Source organism: Nyctereutes procyonoides, unplaced genomic scaffold, assembly GCF_905146905.1.
Source record: "Nyctereutes procyonoides isolate TBG_1078 unplaced genomic scaffold, NYPRO_anot_genome, whole genome shotgun sequence".
NCBI classification, from domain to species: Eukaryota; Metazoa; Chordata; class Mammalia; order Carnivora; family Canidae; genus Nyctereutes; species Nyctereutes procyonoides.
In genome coordinates this window covers 4,536,119-4,561,669 of record NW_026575151.1, presented here as the reverse complement: position 1 = coordinate 4,561,669, position 25,551 = coordinate 4,536,119, and the positions used below count along the sequence as shown (strand labels likewise).

The window sequence follows — 25,551 nt, the reverse complement described above, 5'->3', positions numbered from 1 at the left end:
TGAGTTCTGTATGGAGCTCCCCAGAGGGAGCCTGTTTCTCCTCTGCCTATGTCTCTGCCTATCTCTGTGTCTCTCATGAATAAATAAAATCTTTTTTAAAAATTGAAAAATATATATATTAGTAAGGTAATGCAGTTTGAATAAATGAGACATTAAAACAAATATATAAATTGCTTTTCTAAATTCAAACACTTAAAATGTACTAAGAGATCTGGATATTTTGAGATGATACTTGTGGGATTTTTTTTTTAAGACTATATTTTATTTTAGTTAATCTCTACACCCAACGTGGGACTTGAACTCACAACCTCAAGATCAAGAGCTGCATGCTCCACCGGTCAGGTGCCCCACGTGTTGGATCCTTTTTAAAGTGTTGAGTCCTATCACTCACTCAACAGCACATATACTAAAACTTGGAACAATAGAGATATTAGCATGGCCCCTGCGAAAGGATGACAAAGTGATGAATCCTACCTACAATAATTAATCACCTCCTAAATTATAAAGTAAAATTTATGTATGTGGATATTTATTTAGAGCAAGGCAATAAACCGACAAGGTTCTATGTAGATATAAACAAATTAGTCGTCTCCCTGAAGGAAAAAAAATACAAAATAATTTTGGCATGAGTTTTTAATATCAAATAATGGCTAAGTATAACAGTGTATGTCAACTACATTTCAATAAATATAATGGCTATATGCTAAATGCTTACCTTTCTTAGGCTTATATTAAATTAATTGACCTCTTTAAGTCCAAACTGGCCAGAGAAGAAGGAAACATGCTAGAAAGAAACATGTAAGAAGAGGAAGCTGGAATAGATATTTAAAAATGCAGCAAATTCAGGGTGCAGTTGGTTGAACATCGGACTCTTGGTTTTGTCTCAGGTTGTGATCGTGGGCTTGTGGTATTGAATCCTGCGTGGGCACTGCACTCAGCACAGTCTGCTTGTGACTCTCCCACTACCCCTCCTCACTGCATGTGTTTATTTTCTTAAATAAATCTTCTAAAAATATGCAAATCAAGTGTTGATGACATATCTTGTATTCGTGTCAAAGGGTACCCTGTAACATGATCCCTCTCACAACACAGGTACCAAAGGCTTAAGAACTGAGAAAAGCAAACAGAACTAGTCAGAACTCAACTACCACTATTATCTAAGGGACCTGCAGTGGAAAAGACTGCCAACAGATGGAGGACCAGACGCCAGATGAGACCCATCAGAGGCCCAAAGTAACAAGCTCTGTAGTGACAGAGGTGGTACAAGAATCCAAATCCCTTAATTTCTGGGCCTCTAAAGTACCATTATAAATAGGCACTTATCTTCTCTAAAGGGATTAGGCCATACACAAAAGAATCAAATAACTGTAATTAGTTTATTAAAAAAAAAAATTCTCATCCAGTAGTCTTCTAGACTCCAAAATAGGAGCACAGTACTTTTAAACCCACGATAGCTTCCACATGAATGTAGTTGACTTACAGTCACTAATCTAAGCTTGTAACTTCACCAAAATGGATAGTAGCATTACCACCTAAGTCTGTTCTCTTTGCTGAGCAGAGGTTCAGTTTTCCTAAGGCTTACCAGTGTCTGCTACTGGGTCAGTGTAACAAAAAGAATGGGTTGTCACAGCACACCACAAGTCTCAAGTGTGCCTGGGTACTGCAGCACATGACCGCAGCGGTGCTCTTCTGTGGAATAGTACAAACAATGATATACTGTATTTAAAATAACTAAATGTGCTAATACTGTCCTAAGTCATATACTAATATACTATATATAAAAAGGTGACAATTCTTTTTTAATTTGTGGGAGTAAATTTAATATAAATCACTAATAATCATCCTTGACTTAAGTAAACATACAAATTTAACAGGAAGACCACTCTATTAGAGAAATAAAATGAAAGCCCTACTCACACATAACCATTTAAACAGCAACAACAAAAAAAAACTCAAACCCAAAACAAAAATTCAGCACAGAGTGAAATGCCCATTTTATTCATCAAAATACAACAGTAACCACACTGAGTGGGTTTAGATATATAAAGTATTTCACATACTAAAAAACTAAAGGGCCTATCACACTATCACAACAGATTACAACACTATTAAAGATCAAAAATCCAATTATTTATGATTACACATAGACAGCCTATTCGACACAATGATTTTCAGTTAAACAAAAATCAAAGAAAAATTCCTAACATTATGTTACTTTAAATGCTTTGCCTCGTCTTACAACAGATACAATACTTAGACTCTTTCAAGGTCCTTCCTCTGCAGGCTCAAAGACATGCAGATATTGGAGGGGAGGGGGAGAGAGAATGTGGAAGCCTGAGATGTAAGGGCTGAGGGACTAAAGAGTTACTGGTAGGATTTCCAGGGGTTTTTTTTTTTGTTTTGTTTTGTTTTGTTTTAAGATTTTTATTTAATTGGGAAACTGGGTGGCTCAGTGGTTGAGTGTCTGCTTTGGCTTAGGTCATGATCCCAGGTTCCTGAGATTGAGTCCCACATGGGGCTCGCCGCAGGGAACCTGCTTCTCCCTCTGCCTATGTCTCTGCCTCTGTGTCTCTCTCTTTAAAAGAAAAAAAAAAGATTTTTACTTATTTGAGAGAGAGAGAGAGAGAGAAAGTGCACAAGCAGAGGGGAGATAATAAGGAAGGGGAGGGAGATGCAGGCTCCCCACTGAGCAAGGAACCCCACGTGAGGCTCATCCCAGGACCCTGGGATCATGACCTGAGCTAAAAGCAGACACTTAACCAACTCAACCACCCATGCACCCCAAGATTTCCATGCTTAAGATGATACCTATATGTTGAAGAGTCCCTGCTACAGCTGGCCATTTCTACAGACTCAGTCAGTGGTGAGCACAAAGAGCCCAAAGACCCGCACCAGTATAGTAAGGAGAATAAACTAATTCTAATTGTTTGTTCATCCAAATGAAACACACTAAGAAAAACTGTTGATTTTATTTCTGGTACTAGACTTTTCACACTCTGCTCCTGCTTCAGTTGTTTACAGAAGTGATATTCTAGACCTATCAGTATCTTGTTTATTAAAGATTCAAGAGCACCTAAAAAAATAACCTCAAAAAATTCCCACCAAAGAAAGGAAAACAGAAGTGCAAATGAGTCAAAAATTGTGCTATAACCCCCACCTATTTAACCTGGAAAGAAATTACCTACATTTCTTGGTTACATTTACATTCATTTATAGTGAGTGAATGAATGAATTTCTGAAGTATTGGCATTTCTTGAGCTTGTGATTAAATAAAGGATAAGGTAGCAGGGAAAGATGTTAAGAAATTTGGGGGAAGTTTGCCCATGGGTTTAAGGGAAAGAGAAGAAAGAATAAGCATACGGGTATGTACTTAATCATTCACCAAGTATTTAGTGAACAATTATGCACGATTCATTGCTTGGGCACTAAATGCACAGTGATTGGCAAAACAGAATCAACATTCCCATGACGTAGCAGTCACTAGGCAATACTGTTGAGTATCTCTTACCCAATTTTCAATAATTACCCCAGTTTCAGCAATTCTAAAATTCAACAGACATTAATGCAATGAAATAGGAATTTAGGAAATAGGAATTTAGAGGTTTTCAGGATGGCTGAATGGCTCAGCAGTTGAGCGTTTGCCTTTAGTTCAGGGAGTGATCCCGGGTCTGGGGCTCGAGTCCCACATCGGCCTCCCTGTGAGGAACCTTCTTCTCCCTCTATGTCTCTGCCTGTGTGTGTCTCTCATGAATAAATAAAATCTTAAAAAAAAAAAAAAAAGGAATTTAGAGGTTTTAAAAAACAATCCAGGACTTCAGCCTAGGGAGAGGAGACAGACAAAGCAGCTATTAAGTATGGGTATGACAAAGAGTGCTAAGGGAACACGGGAGAGACAACTCAGCATTACTCCTGAGAGAAGGAATGGCTTAAGGTAGGAGAGGTAGCATACCTCAGAAAAACTTCAAGCAGGAGACAGGAATGCATCTCTGTCCACGCAGAGGACACACTCTAGGCTCAAACTCTGAGCTCAGAAGTCAAAGTCCTCATGCTGGCCTGCTGGGTCTGCAGGCACCTCCACCAGCCTGACCTCAGCTCTCACTGTCCTTTTCTCTGAACATCTCAAGAACCCTCCCTCTTCAAGGCCTCAGCACCTACACAGATCTAAAACTCTCACTCCCTTCAAGTCTGCTCAGATGTCACCATTAACAGAGGCATTCTCCTACAGCCGCAGTCTATTAAGGGCATGGGCACCCATACCTCAGCAACCTACTAGAACCTAACTCCTTACCCAGCCTTATGTTGCTCCTAGGCACTTAGTACCAACTGACAATAGCAGACACTTGTCTGTCCCCCTCTAGAGTTTAAGCTTGATAAACCTCTATCACCTAGCACTCTGAAGAGCACACACTCAAATCTCTTTTTTTTTTTTTTTTAATAAATGACTCTCTGTCAGAGATAAGACCAGAGAAGCCACAGCCAGGTCACAAAAAGCTTTGGACAGACTAGTAGCCCATGCTTTAAATGGCTCTTTGTTAACTTAGGGTATTTTAAAAATTTTTAAAGAGAAAAAAAATGCATATTGAAATCATCACAATTGTGTATTTTTCAAAATTAGAAAAAAGCATTTGTTTTAGAAAGGGTGTGAGGGGAATTGATGTGCAGAGGTGAGACCAGAGCTAAGGAGATCATGTATAGAGGAGCACTGCAATACTTCAGCAGAGAAATACAGGCCCAAATTACAGGCCCAAATTAAGGCCTATTAGGAGGAGAAGTACTTAGAACATAAAAGCAAATGGACCGAGGACTTCCTCAGTGGAAACTGAGGAAGACAGAGAAGTGGAAGATGACAGTCAGGTGCCCACCTAGTGACATGGTAGATGACAATGGCATTTTCTCAAATTGAGAAGAGAGGAGGAAGGAGGACACTTTGCAGGAAGGAAACATTAGGAGTTGAGGTTTGAATAGGTTGAGGTTGACAATGTCTATGGAACATCTCAGTTGGGTATGTCTAAACTAGCAGTTGGATATATGAATCCAGAGCCAAGTATATAAGGTTTGGACAGTAAAGTAACAAGTGATAGTTAGTACGCATGCTAAAATATCACAAATGTACTGCTTTTAAGTTATATTTAAATGATTAGCCTTCAAATGTGTTGTCACTCCAAATGGAAAAACTAAAACCCATTTTAGCTCTCTGAAGAAAATCAGCACTCTAAACGTGATTAACGTTTACACATTATATATGAAAAATAAAACTTGACAAACTGATAGTAGCAAAAAAAATACACTTAATTAGAAATATACGTTATAATATTACAAGAAAATTGGCTTTCTAATTTTCTAATTTTTCTAATTACCAGAAAAATAATGCTTCAATCTTTTTTTTTAACATTTTTTTAATTTTCTTTTATTTATTTATGATAGTCACACAGAGAGAGAGAGAGAGGCAGAGACATAGGCAGAGGGAGAAGCAGGCTCCATGCACCGGGAGCCCGACGTGGGATTCGATCCCGGGTCTCCAGGATCGCGCCCTGGGCCAAAGGCAGGAGCTAAACCGCTGCGCCACCCAGGGATCCCAATGCTTCAATCTTTTATGTATTAACACTTCTTACAAGTTCCTGGATGAGTTCAAAGTCTACATGACTAAATTATTTCAGTCTCTCACTCTCTCTCTCTCTTTTTTTTTTTTTGTTTAAGCAAAAGTTGAAGAAATGCTTCATAATTTGAGTTTTTTTTTTTAATTCTAAATTTTTATGAAAGAAACAAAGCTTTACCTAGGTTTTTCTTAGCCACGTTTTAAAAATGTTAACAGCTAAGTTTCAGAATTCCCTAGTGATTCCTCTCAAAAAAGCAATTCTAATAACATGAAAGGCAATTTCATAATAATCAAGAAACATTTTGAGTGCTGTACCTTTCACAGTGAGATGATGACTGATGAACAAGTCAAAAAGAATCATTCAGCAATCTCAGTCATAAGCTTCTGTTAGTTCAAATACTACCACAAATGAGTTAAAAAGTCAAAAACATTAAAGGAGACTGCTACACACAAATTAATGGCCAGAAGTTTAATAACTGACAATAATAAGTACTGACAAGGATGCAGTGCAACTGAAATTCTCCTAACACTCTGGCAGGAATACAAAATAGTACAGTCAATTTGGAAAAGTCTGGCAATTCACAGAAAGTTATTGCTATCGACAAATATACACTTCTCTGAGGACCCTATAATCCCACTCCTAGGTACAACTCAAGAAAACAAAAACATTTGTCCCTCACACTGTTTACAAAAGCTTTATTCATAACTGACTCAAACGAGGCATGACTCAAGATACCTTAACACAGGCCATGATAATAGTATTTATGCTGCAATAATTAGCAAATAGTATAAATCAGGTTTTTTTTTTCCCTTTGGAGAGCAGGTTGTTACAACATTTATCAGAATACCATTAAACAAACTATTGATACATGCAACAACTTAGTATCAAAATCATTATGCTCAGTGAAAGAAGACACACAAGACTTACACATTGTAGGATTTCATTTACATGATATTCTAGAAAAGAAAACTATAGAGATATGAATAAGATTAATAGTTGCCAGGTGCTGGGGGCAGAGGGAGAGAACCTTTTGGTCTGATGGAAATGTTTCCTATCTTGATTGTGATTATCCAATTGTATATATTTGTCAAAACTTTTACTGCTGCGTGCAAATTATACTTCATTAAACCCGATGACAAAAAAAATTAGAGTAGGAGTCATTTATCTCTTAATTCTTTTATGGATGATAAATGCATCATACATACGAAAGGGAAACTGGAATTTAGCAGAAATGTTAGGAGGCAGATTTTAACTTACATAAACAGAAAAAGATGTAAAATGTCGAAAAAAGAAGTGAACTTGTAATCACATAGGTATGAAAATCAGAGGCTGGATGATCCTTCCAAGAATGCTATAGAAATGGCCCTACTGTGGGTATGATTTCAGATCAGTATCATTAAGAGAGGTTAGCATCACTAAAGGTCCTCTTTTTTGCTGAGATAATCTGCATTATCTTCCTACACTGAATCAGTGGCTCTAAAATTCCAGGATATATGTTATAATTATCTCAGATCCACTTTTCAATTTTAACGAAACATCAATTACTCACTGTAACATCAAGTAAATGTTATCATTGACTTAAAGCTTAGTGTAGCCTTGTTGCTAAAAGTGCTAGCTCTGACTTTAGACGGCCTGGGTTCAAATGTTGACCCACCAGTGGCTGTGTGACTTTGAACAAGCATCTCTAAATATCTGTCTCCTCATCCGTAAAACGGGATTAATATTTTCCTGAGGGTTCAGTACGACCGTGAAAAATGATTTGTATGTACTAAACTCTCAATAACAAAAATTTCTTGGCCATAACTGCAAGGAAAAGGATATAAACTATCAAGTCTCCAAGAATTTTACCTTCCAAATTCAGGAGATTAATTATATATCCACTATTTCATAATCTTTTGTGGAGCCGTATCTTTTGGGAATGTGATGACTCCATGAACTCTTTATCTAGAAAAGAATCCAAATATATGCTACATGCTGCATAGGCTTTCTAAGGATTCAAGGACCCTCTCTGAAGCACATGCATTAAATTAAGAATGGCTGATATAAACTCTTAAAATTGCAAAGTTTAAGAATCTTCCGAGTAGATAATCCAAGTAATATTGAAATATCATACGGTCATTTATTTTCTTTTCCTGTTTAATAGATTTTGCAAGAGCAGGACGTCATGCTCTCTAATTCATATCTCCTTTTTGCAGAAATTTTAAATCAGAGATGTCAACATTTTTTACATGTATTGATTTCAACTCAGAAAAAGAAGCTAGTAGTCTAAATCTATATTTCTAGCAGCCTGAGAATGAATGGTTCAAAGTATAACACGTAGTACTGTGCTCAAATATTCTAGGAAGAGTTCTCAAGTCCGTCTAATGCAGTATGTATTTCTAAATATAAAAAAACATACCAAGCTATTTCCTGTGCTTAGAGTCCCACCATAAAGTTCGATTTTTTTTTTAAGCAGGATTAATTTTTTGCTAGACCTGTGCACTAACACACACGTTTGTTCGGTTTTTTTAGCCAACATATTTTTGGTTCTGTTTTACGTTGTTTTATTAGCCGGATGGTGGAAACTAATTGTTCTAAACCTGCTCTCAAACGATTCCAACCTGGAAATACAGTGCTATCTCAAAGCAAAAGGTTTTGTAGTTCTTTTTTAATCGTTTGGTTTTCAGACTACAAATAAGCATTTGGCACTAACCAACTCACACCCATTACTGGGGAAAAAAAAAAAATGTTTTCCCTATGCATTAGCACCATTTTCCCACAGGAAACAACCATTTTCAAGGCACTGGAAGTAGAGGCAAGGATTCACACATACAGTAAACATCCTTCGGTCAGCTTTTATCAGATTATCTCAGCAAAAAAGAGGACCTAATGCTGCAGATGTCAGAATTCAATGGCATGAATCAACGAAATGCTGCACCTGGGGCTCAAACGCGGGCCAGGTGGGCCGAACGGCTTCTGGTAGGGAAAGGTCACGCCCGCCCTCGGAACCCCACCGCGACTGAGAACGTCTGCGATGCCGCCGCATCCCGCGTACGAGGAAGTAAAAGGGCGAACACACACCCCGGGAGCCGCCCGGTTCCCAGCACGGGGCGTTGGGGGCGAGCAGGGCTCGGGAATCAGCAGCAGGAGAGGCCCGCGGCCCGGGAGACGGCGCCCGAGGGATGCAGGCCTCGCTCGGCGGCGCACGGGCGCAGGGGCCTCCGGGAGCGCGGACCCCGCGGGGCCCGGGAAAGGGGCCCGGGAAAGGGGCCCGGGAAAGGGGGCCCGAGCGGACCCACGCGGCGCCGCCGGGTCACACCTCCCCTGCTTGCTCGCGAGGGGCCACGTCGGGCGCGGTCCGCCCCCGCCCCCGCCCGCCCCGCGCCCCGGCGCCGCTCCCTCGCGGCCGGCCGCGCGTGACCCCGGCCCCGACCCCGACCCCGACCCCACCGCGACGGCGCCCTCTCCAGGCCGCGGCGGAGGGCACAGGGCAGGCGGCCAGCCCCGGCGGCGGCGGCGGCGGCGGCGGCGGCGGCTCGGAGCAGCGCGGTCCCGGGGGAGGGCGGCAGCTGGGCCGCGGCCTGTCCGCGGGGGCAGCGGGCACGGGGCCGCGAGTGGGCAGCGCCTCCGCCCCGCACAGACAAAGCGGCGCGGCGCGGGGGCGGGGGCGCGGGGCGGGGGCGCGGGGCGGGGGGCGGGGTAGAGGTAGGGGTAGGGGGCGCCGGCGGGGGGCACTCACCGGGGCGCGGGCGGGCGGGCGGGCGGGCCTGGCCCGGGAGCGGGGACCGCGGCGGGCCCGAGCGCGCGCCGGCGCCGGGCAGGGGTCGGCGGGCGCGGCGTCCGCGGCGGGGCCCGGGACGGCGGGCGGGACGGCGGGCGGGACGGCGGGCGGGACGGCGGCTCGCCTCTGCGGCCGCGGGCTGCGGGAACCGGCCCGCCGGAGCGGGCAGCGGCGCTAGGCGGCCGGGGCAGCGACGCCGCCGCCTGTCCCTCCTGCGGCCCCGCTCCCTGCTCCCGCGCGGCCTCCTCGTCGCTGGGTCCCCGCCGCCGCCGCCGCCTCAGCCTCGGCGCTCCCCGAGCCTCTCCTCTCCATCAAGGCCGGGCCGCCCCGCGGGGACCATCCCGGAAAGTGGGGGGCTGCTGCCGTTCCCCGCAGCTGTCGGTGGCCATCTTTAATCCTCCTCCTCCTCCTCCTCCTCCTGCTGCCGCCGCCGCCGCCGCCGCTTCCCCACCTCCCGCCGGCTGCCTGCCTGCCTGCCTGCCTGACTGACGGACTCTGGATCCTCCTCCTGCTCCTCCTCCTGAGCCGCCCGCAGAAATTGCAGCCGCTCTTCCTCTCACCCGTCCCGCCTTTCCTTCCTCTTTCCCGGCCTCCCCCCGCTTCCCGCCCCCCCCCCGCCCTCCCGGGCCGCCTTCGCCCCCTTTGGCAGGCACCGGCGCCGGGTCCGGTTTCCACTCGCGCCCCTCCCCCTCCCGTCCGGACGCGCGCACGCCGGGCCTCGGTCCCCGGGACCAGGGCCCCGCCGCCCCCGCCGCCCCCGCCGCCCCCGCCTTCCTCCCCTCCTCACCCTCCCCAGCGCCCGCGTCTCGAAGGGCTCGCTGGGGGCTGCTCTCCTTCCCCTACACCCATTGCTGGATGCTGGATGCTGGATGCTGGATGCTGGATGCTGGCAGCGGCGGAAGAAGGGAGGCTGCGCTCACCTCCGCGCAGCCGGAGTACAAAGGGCCTGCCCACGCCGTGGTCCTGCGCAGCTCCGAAACTCCGGGATGCGTCGGCTTTGGCTCCAGCCGGGGCTGGGCCGAGGAGTCGAGGAGCCCAGGCTCGATGTTGCCTTCCCTCAGTGACCTTGAGCCCGTGCACTTAGAACTTTAGGGTCTGGGGTCCCCCCCCCCCCCGTAAAGGCTGTTACTTACACCTTTGCAGTCCTGACAAACATCGTGTCTAGACCAGATTCACAGGCTTTGGTAGACCCAGAACTAGTGAGCGGTCATCAGTTTGTCCCTCTGTGGTCTGCTCCTGATCGACCCTGTAGACGGTTTGGGGCAAGCCTCAGGACTGGCAGCGGAGGCCACCTGAGTCAGCAGTTAGGAGCGGGGACTCTGAAACAGGCTTCGAGTGGGAAGTGGCAATATTGTTCTAATGACAAATTTGATTTTCCTAAAACTGCAATCTACAGAAGCTTGTGAATTTCCTCCACCGAAGATGAAGCAAGGGGGAACTTGATGTTTGCTTCTTCTTAACCACTTTGCCTTTGGCAAACGGAATCCATTCGTAAGGATCCAACACAAGGTTCAGCACCTGCCACCAAACGCGGGGTATTATATACGTGAGCACTTGGATTTGGGGGCCTATAATTTCTGTTTCTTAGGGATGGTGGCTATCAAAAAAAAAAAAAAAAGCACCTTACCCTTTCAGAATAAGAGAACTAGATGCATTCAAAGGTTAATTCCTAAAAAAAGAATACCAAAAAAAAAAAGGGGGGGGGGATCCCTGGGTGGCGCAGCGGTTTGGCGCCTGCCTTTGGCCCAGGGCGCGATCCTGGAGACCCGGGATCGAATCCCACGTCGGGCTCCCGGTGCATTGAGCCTGCTTCTCCCTCTGACTGTGTCTCTGCCTCTCTCTCTCTCTCTGTGAATATCATAAATAAATAAAAATTTAAAAAAAAAAGAATACAAAGGTTAATTCCTTCAACAGAACAAATAACGGGGAGAAATATTTTCAAATGTAGTTTTCGATGCTACATCAAAATGAGTCATTTTTTGAAGCTTAAATCTAAAACATGGTTACTATAAAAATGTGTTTCAAAGTCCTATGAAAAGAACATGTTCAATAAAAAATTTTAGTATGCTTTGATGGGGTCAGTGAGGTGGGGTTCTAGTTCTTTGATCATCACAAAGTAACCTGTACCCAGTTAGGTTCCAGATTTCGGTTGCCATCTTTCAAACCAGTAATTCTGTTTGAAATCGACAACTGCATCAGCATCTAAAACTCTTTCAAACCCCAATAAAGTCAAGTCTTTCAGACAGCTTTGTGTCTCAAATTCCAAATACATTTTGGAATGAATTATTAAAAACAAAGCATTTTAAAAAAAGAGAGAAAAAAAAAGACCTGTGTGTTGTGTGTTTGTACTTTTTAGCCCTTTAATGTTTATTCTTCATTTAGATTGTGTGTTTCTCCAGTCTATTACTAAGCAAAATTACAGCAAAATTCTTAACAAGTATTTCCTTATAAAATTGCTTATTTCCAGAAATAAAGATTGGATAACATGAATACAGAGTAAAAAATCAACTGACTTGTTTTAAACACAGACCAGCATGCATTTTAAAAAGGAGGGTTTTCGGTTAAAGGAGAGGTTTCAGGAGTCTTACTGTCATTTACACTAAGGAAAAAAGCGTTCACATTTTTTAATTCATTAATACCTTAATTATATTTTTCTGTTGAAAGAAATATATTGCAATAGAGTTCATGGATAGCTCAGTATGCAGATACGGCTGTTTCTTGTTAATGTCTTACAAAGTGAAAATCTCACAAAGGTTCTTCACTGATACAAAAAAAGTAGCACGCCTTTTTCTCTTCCTGAAGCTGTATAGACACAAGCACTGTAATAATGGATAGTATCCCAAGGCGATCAGACCCTTCATTACTATTTTGCAGGTCTGTTTCAGATCTGTCATCCTTATAGCCCTTAGTCTTTGTTACTGGCTAGGTGTAGTTTCTCTGTCATCTTAGGGTTTGTGTATGGAAAAAAAAAAAGGTCAGATCAGGTTCTCCTGTAACATGATTATTGTTTCATATGTATTCACTCTCAGATAAACTCGAGGCCCTCCGTAAAACAAAGAATTGTGTTAAAGTGGGATAAACCCTTTGTGCAGAGGCCAGATGGAAAGGGATGGAGGCATGTGCAGCAAACTCCTCTGGGAATAGAGGAACAAACACTAAGGGCTATTTCTAAGCAGAGCCTGGTCCACAACTTACAATTCATGAATAAGGTGATTGTGGAGAATAACAAGAGGATATCTGTGACAATAAACAAACAAAACCCATATTTGTTTTTAACATGATTGAGAATTCTATGAACACAAATAAGGAAAGCATAATTTGAAATGAAGGAAGCTAGAGATAAAAGGTTCGTGAAAACTATCAAAAAGCAAGAGGAAGAAAATAAAATATAATAGAGCAATTTTGGAAGATTGTCAGGATAAATAATATGTATTGACAACTTGCTGTTTAAACCATTGTTTCTGTTAACGTTTGCTTTTAAAACTAAAAGAGTAAGTTAAACCTGGGTAGGTAATCTAATAATCTCAGAAAGAAACATATGTAAATTATAGAATTTTAGGATATTTATTACCAGAATACAGAGTGCTAAATTATGTTGGAACACAAAAATTAAAAGGAATTGAAGCTTCAATAGACATTTTTAAACTACATAACTACCATATTTAAAATACACACCCAGTTTTCCAGGCTGTTAAGTACAGCAGTAGTAGTATCATATTATTTTATCTTGTTTGAAAGAGCCGGATGGAAAATAAATGGACAAGCAAATGAAAGTCTCTGGGGGTCATGGAAATTGAATGACTATAAAAACCATATTCCAGACAACAGTATAGTCTTGTAGTAAATGTTCAGTGTGATTCTCATAATCTCTATTCTTTTAGAAAAGACAATATTTCTGTTCCATGTCTTCCTCTTTAAAGGGACTGTCTAAAATATCAAGTGAATAATGACAAGCCATATTTATCTACACTGATTGAAATTTAGTATCATTCTTCACTCCTCAATTTAGAGAACTCCTTATAATTAACTGATGAGCTGTCCTCGAGACAGTGCCATTTAGAGTCATTACTGCACTCTAATTGGGGAGAAATGCTTTTAGAAAGTTCCAATTAGAGACTTTTTCTGTTCTTATAAATACATTCGAGGGAGGTACTGAAGCATTTGTTTTGTGGGGATTTTTTTGAATGTGTCTTTTTTTTTTTTTTTTTTTTGGTGGAGAGGAAGTCATTGCTTAGTGCATTGTTTTTATGTTTTTACTTAAATAATAGAAGATAAAGCTTTGTATTTTGAAGATAACATGACCATATGAAGAAAGCGAACAGCAACAATTTTTGCTTTTGCTCATCATTATGATCGTAATTATAATAGGAGTTTTCTGAACACTTTGTTATCAGTGAACTGTTTCCACTTAAAGGTTGAAGACCCACTGGATCCTCAATCCCTTATAGAGAGGACACATTTTTAAAACCAGTATCTTGGCAATGTTTTTACAAGTTAAAAATAGTGATACCGGGAAGCCTGGGTGGCTCAGCAGTTGAGCGCCTGGCTACGGCTCAAGTCATGATCCTGAAGTCCCGGGATCAAGTCCCACATCAGGCTCCCTGGATGGAGCCTGCTTCTCCCTCTGCCTATGTCTCTGCCTCCCTCTCTGTGTCTCTGATGAATAAATAAATAAAAATATTCTTAAAAAAATAGTGAGACCCAGACTGGATTTACTTTATTCATTAAAAAATGTTGGCAAAGAATTCAAACGGCTTGTTATAAGTCATTTGGGCATATTTTATGGGACTCTGAAGAGAACCCAGATCTCCTGACTCACTCTTCAGTGCAAAAACTCCAGAGTTGAAAGGATTAATCTTATAAAATGGTAACTGAAGCCCAATGAAACTTTTAACTGTGCCACATTAGTTTAAATATAATTTAAACCTTGTTTCCAGAAGTACTGTTCAGTATTGACCTTTTTCAAAAATAAAGCTAAGGAATAAGGTAAAAGAAACTGTTTTCTTTGTTGTTGTTGACAAAAATGAGAATAATTTAAAAAAAAAAAAAACCTGTAAAAAGCAAATTGAAAAAGAATTCAAGAAAATTCTAATTGACTAAAAAATGTGTGAAATTATTTTTTTAATCTAGAGAAGCCCCTATTCTATAATATTTATTTTGGGGGCAAAAAGTATAAAATTAACTCTCAAAAATACTGTGTTTTTTAGTAGAGTAAGTCTAAATCGGAGCCGAAGAAACTTCTATTAGCTAAATAAAGTAAAACACTGCCATCTGCTGACCAGATGAAAAAAGTAGTTGCTCTCTGTATGAAGAGAAAGAAATTCAAGAAAACGGTACCAATTTATTCCATATATCTTTTAATCATACTAAAAAAAAACAATGGTGGGTAAAATTAATCAATATCCTACAGAGAAACATATCATTCTATATTCTATACTAGCATGTGGTATTTGTTGATAGCACTATTTGAAATCAGGCCAACAATTAAATCTTACCATATTAGTAATGCAGCCATATTTAACAAATCCACATTTTCTTTTATGGGTGAAATTTTTCTTTTATGGGTAAAATTTAAATGAGTAAGTAAAGCTATTAACTTGGAATTTTGAATTGGGCAAATTGTAAAGATTTTTGTTCAAAAATATGTAAATTCACTAAAAATTATTTGGAAAATAGAAAACTTTAAAGTTTGGTTCTTCCACCTAATTATTTCACTTTGCAAATATTTGAGTGGCTGCTATGTCAGAAGCTTCACTGCCTGCTGGAGATATAAATCAGACTTTAGTGTCTGCCCTCATATAGTTCACAGTCTAGTGAAGGAAACAGATATAAACCAGAAATTATAACATATTAAGAATTATAATAGAAGCATATGTGGGATGGTATGTGAGTACTTCATTCTGCTCTATTAGGACACGCAGATCATTATCAACAGTTCATATAAACTGAAGTCTATAAGCATTTGTTCCCATATTTAATTGCTATAAAAATATTCCTTGGATTTGTACAAAAACTGTAGTTGAAAATTTTCTTCCTGAGTGGTGTTTTCTATTGCTTTATTCAGAAACCTCAAAAGGCAATATTCATAACATTTCCATTTCTCTCATTCCCTGCATCATCTATCCCTAAATATCTCTCAAACATCAATGCTTCCATTTTTCCCTGGCACTACTCTATGCTCACTTTCACAACGGCAATACCTCTTGTCTGGTCTACCCACATTCCCTTGGGCCTCTCCCAGTCCATTGTTGCCACTTACAAATATTCAGTGGCTCTTAGGACCTGTCATGGTTAGTTCACCACACACCTTTGTAGCATCAGCTCATACCATGATTTCTTGCATTTTCTCTGCTGCGGCCACCCTGACCTTGGCATATGCTCCTTCTGCCACAGGGCCTTTCCGTGGTCTATTCCCTCTCTTTCCATTCTTCACTTATCATAAAGAAGCCTTCACTGAAATATCTAAGTCAGAAAATCCCAGCATTAAAAGCTTTCACATAAGCACTCGATCTTTCTTCACAGCATTCATCAGAGATGCAATTTTGTAGTTTTATGTTAGTAATCACATGTTATCAAGTAACTTGTGTCTATAAATCCAAGGAGGACAATGACTGTCTGTTTGGGCTTTCTATTGCTCCAATTTTGGCAACACAGTTTTGCATTACAAAAATATTCCAATTCATATGGAAAAGTATTAAATCAAGCAATTAAGAGCTATCATTGCTTAATGACATAATACTAATAAAAGGAATGAATAGAATAAGCTGGATTATTGATGATTCCAAACACATAATATTTCCTCTCACTGGAACACCAGTGTATTATTTTTTCCCCTGCTTATTTCCTCTATGTCACAATGAGACTAGAAAACATATTTGTTTTCTTTAAAATTGCCTACTGGGTCTAGTTATCTCAATCAGAATGCTTGCTAACTTGGGGGCGCACTATCTACAAGACAGTATTATACTGGGGGAGAAACTACTAACAAAATTAAATATGGGCCTAATATCTTTTTAGATCGTCCCCATCACTGAAATGTTCTGTGCTTCCTCTTTTGTTGTTCCTTATCTCCTGACATTTCTGCCATGATTATGTGCCTTTAAAAATCAAGTTCCTTTTTTACTCTACTTTTGAAATTTCCAGCCAATGGGATAGGAGTAGAGGGACATAATAACAAACCAACCAACCAAAAACACAACCTACAGCTTCTTTCTTTTACTTTTACATTGTCTCAATACCTTTGGGTTGTTGGTTTTTTTGTTTGTTTGTTTGTTTTCTGTTTTTGTTTTGTTTTTTTTGGTTTGTTTTTTTTTTTTAAGTAGACTCCACCATAGGGGCTTGAGCTCACAACCCTGAGATCAAGACCCTGAGCTGAGTAAGATCGAGAGTCTAATGCTTAACCAACTGAGCCACCCAGGTACCCTGCAATACCTTGGGAGTCTAAATAGAACCAGTCACTAACAAATGCATTTCTATTTTCTTGCATCGTCAAGAAGTTAAATCATTCTGAATTCAAATCAAGGTTATGTAAAATCAATTTACGTTATATATACAACATCGAAGATTTATTTTTCTTTAAATAAATCCAGATTTCATTTAATGACAGATGGTTGATTTTATGTGTCAAACTTGAGTGGACCATCCAGTACTCAGATATTTGGTTAAACATTCTTCTGGGTTTATCTGTGAGGGTATTTCCAGATGTGATTAGCATTTGAATAGGTATGCTGAGCAAAGCAGATTGCTTTCCCCAGTGCGAGTAAACCTCATCCAATCTGTTGAAGGCCTAAATACAACAAAAAGGCAGAGTAAGGGAGAATTTATTTGCTGCATAACCATTTCAAGCTGGGACATTGGTCTTCTCCTGGCTTTGGACTTCAGCTTGGACTGCAACTTATACTATTGACTCTCCTGGGCCTCCAATTTGCTCACTGCAGATCTTGGGACTTCTCAGTCACCGATAGGGGTGAATTAATTTCTTACAATGAATCTCTTCATTATATCTATAGATTATATTTATCTATATCCTATTGGTGCTGTTTCTCTAGAGAAGCCAGACAAATACACATATCATGATATTAAAGACTGACTAGAGGTACATAAATTTTATAGTATTTAAACATAGTTATGTAAATTGATTTTAGTCTTAAATTCCAGGCAGTTTTATCTTGTATATTCATCTATTTATAAAATACGAGTGAAGACACACACACACACACACACACACACACACAGAATCTTTGGTCTTTTAAACACTTTCAAATTCTTTTGGTCAAATGGAGGAAACATCCCAATCTCTTTTTCTTCCTTCTACATTTTTCAAAGGAAAAAACTATTTATACTAAGTTTCTCCACTTAAATCCCTAATAGTCGTTCAATTGCCTGCTACTTTACCGCTCTGTTGAAACTGGTCCTATTTTACCATTCTGTTGAAATTGTTCATACCAAAGTCACCAATAATCTCCTAATGCAGCATTAAATAATTTCCACTTTATACTAGAGGTTGTCTATCCTTATTTTGGAAATGCTAATACTTTCTTTCCTTGGTACGCTCTACTTTCTTAGTTTATTTTTAAAAAGGACTTTGGTTGCCTCCATTTTGATCTTAAACTTTCTAGTCCTTTCCAGCTTGTTTCTTGGCTCAGGTGGAAGGCCCTGAAGGCAAACCATCCCCTGATGGGAACTGAAACTACCCTCTCCAGCAATAAGGACTGACCTGAGTCAGCAAGATTCCAGGTGACAGACTCCAAAACAGTGATCAACCTGACCTTTACTTCCCACCTGCACATACCCACCAACCTTTGTCCCACATTTTCCTTATATAGCCTACAAGGATTTTCAGCACTTTGGAGACAGTCTTTGAGATGCTAGTCTGCTATCTTCCTGGTGTTGGCTTCACTGAACTAAGTTCCTTTCTTGGTTCACCACCACTCATTACTCTTTCTTTGGGTTTTGTTATCATGTTTGGCTGAAGCTGGTCAGTTGTGTACCCCCAGAGCCAGGCGTTCTTACACACCTGCGCCCTGGCTACAATATGCCAGGTCTCTTCCTGGTTCCTTTCAAATTCTCTTCCCACTCCTTCTGTTTCCTTTACCAACTCTATTTCTTTTGCCTGATCCTTACAGTTATTGCTCTCCAAGGTGACACCATTATCCCAGTGCTTCTTCCAGTAATTCTTAAGAAATTCAATTCTATGCATTAATCACATAACTTGATATCTCCAATCTAGACCTTTCCCCCTATGTTCAGCCTCATATCCAATGACTGCTAGGTATTTTATACTCAACTCTCTGAAACTAAAATCATTATCTTTTCCCTAAGCTGATTCCTGCTCCTATTTCTCATGTCTCAGTTGTAGAAGTCTTCATTTAACCTTCTTCTTTATCAATGAAAATGCTAGCATAATATGGCAATATCTGACATAAGGAGGGTGTTGTGAATTACATTATTGTTTACGACTACTATTTACAAGTATTGGTTGTTCAACCCTGGGAGACAATTATACTCCCCTGCCTTACTAACAGCAGTTCTGACCCTTTGACTTGCTCTGGCCAATAAAATGCAGGTGTAATGACTTGTCACTTCCCACAGATACTTAAGCACCAGAAGATAGTTTGCCATCCTCTTTTTGCCCTATGTTGGGACAACCAACAATATTCTAGATGCTCCATCAGCTTAGGTGTGGCATAAAGATGAAGCCAATCTGCCAAGAAATAGTAGGGTGACTGAGAATAAAGCTTTAAAATTCTGGTCACTGAAATTTGGGGTTCATTTATTAACATAACACATTCTAGCCTAAATTGAGTGAGCTGGAACTGGAGAAGTTTTAACCAAAGAATTTTATGCCCATATGTATAATTAGTAGTGTGTAAAGGCAACAGAAAGATGTTCTCAGATATGCAAATACTATCACAGGATCTTTAAAGGACTTTTTAAAATAAAAACCTTAGGGTACCTGGGTGGCTCAGTGGTTGAACATCTGCCTTCTGCTCAGGTCGTGATCCTGGGGTCCTGGGATGAAGTCCCACATTGGGCTCCCTGCAGGGAGTGTGCTTCTCCCTCTGCCTATGTCTCTGCCTCTCTCTGTGTGTCTCTCATGAGTAAATAAATAAAATCTTTAAGTAAATAAATAAATAAATACATAAATAAATAAATCCCTTAAATATTTCTCCAAAGAATGAAATATGAAGCAAAATTAAGAGCTAACAGAAAATGAGAACTTGAAATGACTAACCGCAAGCACTGAAACTTGGTAAAAGGGCAAATATCTGAAAAAATGGATGAAGATCTGCTTACAAACTGAACTAAATATCACTAATAATTCCTAAGAGGAAAGAGATAGGAAATATTAATACAGTAACTCCTTGGATCTAGATTCTATATTAGCAAAGTTGGGAAAGGAAAAAGTTTACAAAATTCATTGTATCAAATAAAGAGAATTAAAACTACATCATTTTACTCTCAATAATGAATATTATAGAAATAGAAGTTAAAGGAGCACCTGGGTGGCTCAGGGGTTGAGTGTCTGTCTTTAGCATAGGTCGTGATCCTGGGGTCCTGGGATCGAGTCCCACATTGGGCTCCCTGCATGGAGCCTGCTTCTCCCTCTGCCTCTGTCTCTGCCCTTCTCTCTGTGTTTCTCCTGAGTAAATTCATAAAATATTAACAACAACAACAACAACAAAAGTAGAGGCTTTTATTTTTTTATTTTTTTTTAAGATTGTATTTACTTATTTGAGAGAGAGTGAAAGGGAGCAAGAGTGGGTAAGAGTGGCAGAGGGAGAAGCAGACACCCCACTGAGCAGAGACCTGATGTGGGGCTCAATCTCAGAGCCCTGGGATCATGACCAGAGCCAGAGGCAGATGTTTAACTGACTGAGCCACCCAGGAGCCCCCAGTATAGACTTTTAAAGACAACAGATATTTTTTTTATTCCCTTCCTTGAAATCTACTAATAATAAAAAAATTGAAAAACAATTAGAAGGGGGAAAAAAACCTCATCTTCAATGAAATAAGGAAATGATACAACCCTTAGTTACAAAACAGAAAGCAGGGCTGCCAGGCAATGAAGTGAAACGAGGAAAGAGACTGAGCGCTGAGAACCAAACCATGCCCTCCTTCACCTTGAGCAGGACGCAGAATTCTCTCAAAGGAAGAGGCACAATCCTGAAAGACTATGATCTGAATTGCAAGATCTGGGCCTGGAGGAGCCTCAGCAAAAACAGAATGTCTGAGATGAAGCTGAAGGGTTGGCGGAACTAAAGTAGACACGAGGCTGGCGTGCCATCTTTACAGCCTTCTGCCTATTCTCTGAGCCAAGAGGATTGCTGGAGCTGAAGCAGCGTGAGGAGAAGCAAGGAGCCAGCAATCTCATATCACTCCTCGGTCCTCTATGAAATTTTGCCAGTAACTCATTTACAAGTACTTCGTGTCATGGCAACCCCTAGCTGCAAGGAAGGCACAGAAAACAAATACCTATTAAAGCTTCTATAATAGTTGGTTGAGAAGGAGAAAGATAAGCAAATCTGCAATTTTTGCCACTATATTTTAAAAAAAGAATTAGAATGCGATCTAGCAATTAAAAAAAAAACTAAAAAGAGGAGAAAAAGAAAATAAATGAACTGGAGGAGGAGAGTATACAGTACAAAATAAAATACCTCATAAACAGACTGAGAGCTAAGATATGTTTCTGCATAGTCTTTCAAGGGGGTTGAATAATGTCCCCCTAAAATTCAGATCTACTTAGAACCTCAGACTGTAACCTAATTAAGAAATATGTCTTTGTAAATGTAATTAGTTAGGAAAAGGTCATGCTGGATTAGGGTAGGCCCTCAATCAATAACTGATAGCCTTATAAGGAGAAGAGAGGACATGCAGAGACACACATAGAAAAGAAGTACATGTGAGAGCCAAGGCAGAAATTGGAGTGTGTATCTACAAGCTCAAGAATGCCATGGATATCAGGGAGCTACCGGAAGCTGGGAGAGGCAAAGGATTCATCTCTAGATCTTCAGAGAGAGCATAGCCCTGCTGATATCTTACTTTCACTTCTAGACTCCAGAACCATGAATCAAATATTTCTTTCAAGCTACCCAGTTTATATTACTTTGTTATGGCAGCCTAGGAAATTAATACATTCTCCAAGAAACTATACACAACATGAATGTGGTGGACACATCCTAGGGTATTCCCATGATTCCCACTTCTTGGTGCTTATCCCCTCATATTATTTTTTCTCCTTCAGTATGGGTAGGACCTATAATTTGTTTCTAACCAATAGACTTCAGTAAATGGGATAGGATGTATATAATTATGACATGGAGATTAGAGGCATCAACCCCTGTGTAGTTGAAAATCCACATAAACTTTTGACTCCTTAATGGCTAATAACTTATCGTTGACTAGAAGCCTTACTGATAACACGAATTAATGTATATTTTGTATGTTATATATGTTATACACTATGTTAGTAGAATAAAGAAAGCTAGGGAAAAGAAAATGTTATTAAGGAAATCATTAGAAAGAAAAAGTTCATTTACAGTATTGTATTTACTGTCTGTGCGGTTCAAATCCAGCTTATTCAAGCATCAACTGTATATATGATCACATTACATAAGGGAGACTTACCCTTGCTAACTTTGAAGAAGCAAGTTACTATGTTGTGAGCTTCATGCGATTTGGAGAGGACCACAAAGCAAAATGGTGAGGGTTTCAAGAGCCAGTAAGAAAATGAGGCCTGGGGGCAGCCTTGGTGGCGCAGCAGTTTAGTGCTGCCTGAAGCCTGGAGTGTGATCCTGGGGACCCCAGATGGAGTCCCACATCAGCCTCCCTGCATGGAGCCTGCTTCTCCCTCTGCCTGTGTCTCTGCCTCTCTCTCTCTCAATCTGTGTGTCTCTCATGAATAAATAAATAAAATCTTTAAAAAAAAAAAGAAAGAAAAAAAATGAGGTCTGGGACGCCTGGGTGGCTCAGTGGTTGAGCATCTGCCTTTGGCTCAGGGCACGATCCCAGGATCCAGGATCAAGTTCCACATCAGCCTCCTCCTGGGGATCCTGCTTCTTGCTCTGCCTGTGTCTCTGCCTCTTTTTGTGTCTCTCATGAATAAATAAATAAAACCTTAAAATGAGGCCTTCAGTCTGGCAGCCTAAAAGGAACTAAATTTTGCAAACAACCATGTTCAGTTGGGAATTAGATCCTTCCCCAGTCAAGCCTCAGATGAAACAGCAGCCTGATACCTTGATGGCAGCTTTGTAGGACTTCAAAGCAGAAGATCTGACTAGACTATGCCCAGACACCAACCCACAGAGATTAAGCCCTTAAATTTGTGGTAATATTGTTATATAGCAATAGATAACAGTGCTCTCTGTAGAGAAAGAACTCAAAGAAGAGAGTCAAGAGTTTAAAGTAACAACTTAAGGCAATAGAGAAGGAGAATTTTGAGATGGAAAATCTCAGAAAATAAATGAAAGAGATAAAAGCCATGTTTGAAAAATACGGTAAAGAAAAACCCAGAAACATGCAGTTAACATTTTGGCATTTATCCCTTAAACCTTTTATTCCCTCTGTACATATTTGTTCATCTCAAAAATAAAGGCCAATTTTCAGATATTTAGGAAAAGAAAAGAAAAAAATAGACTGACTATACAATCTAATGAAATCATATGATGCAAAATGAAAATATATATAGCAATGTAATAATAAATAGATTTGATATGAAAAAAGGTAACATAGGCATAAAGAAGAAAATAGATTTGAGGAAGACATAGAAATGGAGGAAGAAAATAGACCAAGTGTAGTTAAATAAATAACAACAACAACAACAAAAATAATTACATGAAACTTTCAGGAAATAAAGACCAGAATTTGAAGATTAAAAGAGTAAACTTTATCCAAGAGAAAAACTGATATAGAATGAATGCACCACAAAGTAGCCTGGTACCCAAAACATCCAAATTGTTAAATTTTAAGAATAAAACCAGAATTCTATGGAAACTATATGCAGAAAAGCAAGTAGCATTCAAGGTGGAAAAAAAAGTTTAGTCTCTCCTTGAATTTCCCCATAGCAATATGTGAATGCCAGAACACAAAGGAATAATGTCTAGTCTATAAATTTCTGAGGGAGAGGAAATGTGTCTGTAAAATGTTTCCCTAGCCTAGTTATTATTCAACTATAAAGAGAAGGACATATATTCTCAAGGGTACAGAAACTCAGGGAATACATTGCCCACAGGCCTTTGAAAAACAGTATATCAATGAAATTTAGTCAACTAAGAGGTATAGAGAATCATAGAACTCACGAAAAAATTAGCTGAGGTAAAAAGACTGATGGTGAACACTGAATCTCTTTAGGTATAAATTAGCCAGCACTGAAAAGTGTCAAGAATTTTGACTGCAAAATAAAATGTAAATATTATTCATGTTGACATTATATAATTAATAATATGAGTCATACAAATCTGGGAGAGTGCTGTGGAGGAAACTAGGTACATGAACCTTCCCTTCTTCCAAACAAGAAGGCCATGGATACTGTGCAAAGTCATAATATGTGGCTTATAAAGTCATGAGTCCAACCTCCTCACAGTTTTCTTAATTCAGGAGAAAATTTTTTTAAATTTATTATTTGTAGTAAAGAAACATTGATGTCAAGGTCACCAATTCCTCTAGCTTCACTTCAATTTCTACTTTTGTTCAATTACATTTTAATTGAATAATTTATCAAAAGCAATCCTTTAATCCCCATCTGGATTCTATTTGCATAACTGAATATAAGTGAAATTTTGCTAAACCAAAGTTTAGTAATGGCTATTTTTGGGCAACAGACTTGGAATAATTTGTTCATATCTCCTTCATATTTTTGTGAATTGTTTATTTAGATTTTTAAAATGATAAATGTGTATGGGACACCTGGTGGCTCAGTTGGTTAAATGACTGAGTATTGATTTGGGTTCACATCATGATCTCAGGGTCCTGAGATTGAGTCCCACATCAGGCTTTGCAGCATGGAGCCTGCTTGAGATTCTCTCTCCCTCTCCCTCTATCCATCACCCTCCCTAAAAAATAAAAATAAAAAAAAAATAAAGGAAAAAAGTGATGTGTGTACATTTTTATAAAAGTAAGTTTTCTTATAAATAAATCTTGTTCATTACTAATAAATTAAAAGCATAATGTATATACCTAATAAAAAAAAGAGAAGATAAAACAAATTATTGATGAAATAAATATCTACATCTAAAATTCAGCGAGGGGCACCTGGGTGGCTCAGTGGTTGAGAGTCTTTGACTCAGGTCATGATCCCAGGGTCCTGGGATCGAGTCCCACGACAGGTTCCTCGTAGGGAGACTGCTTCTCCCTCTGTCTGTGTTTCTGCCTCTCTCTGTGTGTCTCTCATGAATAAATAAATAAAATCATTCAAAAAAAGTATATTAAATTAAAATTTTAAATTAAATTCAACTATATGCTGTTTATAAATATTTATGGGACAAAATAACTTAATAAGCCTATAGTTTACTGTGCAAGAAAATATTAGGAAAATACAAGCAAAAAGAAAGTATAATGCCTATAAGAAATAAATGCATTTCAGAAAAAAAAAAAGCCATCTACATTAAACAAATTTTACAAGAAATAAAGGAAGGGGACCTGGATGTAAGTTGGTTAAGCATTTGACTCTTGATTTCCTTTCAGGTCATGATCTCAGGGTTGTGAGATGGAACTCCTAGGCAGGCTCTGTGCTAGACATGGAACCTGCTTAAAATTCTCTTTCCCTCTCCCTTGGCCTCTCCCCTCACCTTCCTCTCTTAAATAAATAAATAAATAAATAAATAAATAAATAAATAAATAAATAAATAAATATTCACAGATGCAACTTAAATGAAATATCATGTGTATTAAAATGTATTATGCAAAAGCTATTTGAATAAAAGAAGAAATTAGCAGAAATACAAATAAGAAAATTTAATTTAGAGTAGGCAAAAAAAATAAAACAATTTAAAATACATGAAATATAAATAAAATCAGTTTGTACCCTATAAACAAAGGCACATGATTTCTCAGTGCCTAAGAACATCTACAAAGTTTGATTATACATTGAGTGAAAAAAATATACAATGATTTTTGAAAGACAGAAGGCCATATTCACTGACCATATGCAATAAAATTAGATAAACAAAAAGTAACAACAACAAAATAGAGGGACTC

The 25,551-nt window shown here is 39.7% G+C and overlaps 1 protein-coding gene across 8 annotated transcripts in view; it reads right to left on the bottom strand.

The window, feature by feature from the left end:
• The window catches only part of WDFY3 (WD repeat and FYVE domain containing 3), a 267,477-nt gene extending 257,234 nt beyond the window's left edge, over positions 1 to 10,243 (bottom strand). For 4 of the 8 annotated variants that reach the window (XM_055312928.1, XM_055312934.1, XM_055312926.1 and 1 more), the window contains exon 1: positions 10,145 to 10,242. In XM_055312928.1, the coding sequence (XP_055168903.1) occupies positions 10,145 to 10,206 (62 nt within the window). In that variant the 5' untranslated portion in view covers positions 10,207 to 10,242. Of the gene's footprint in view, positions 1 to 9,315; positions 9,372 to 10,144 lie in introns of those variants that run through there. The other 4 variants (XM_055312924.1, XM_055312929.1, XM_055312925.1 and 1 more) reach the window with 2 other exon arrangements.
• Positions 10,244 to 25,551: the final 15,308 nt, after the last annotated feature.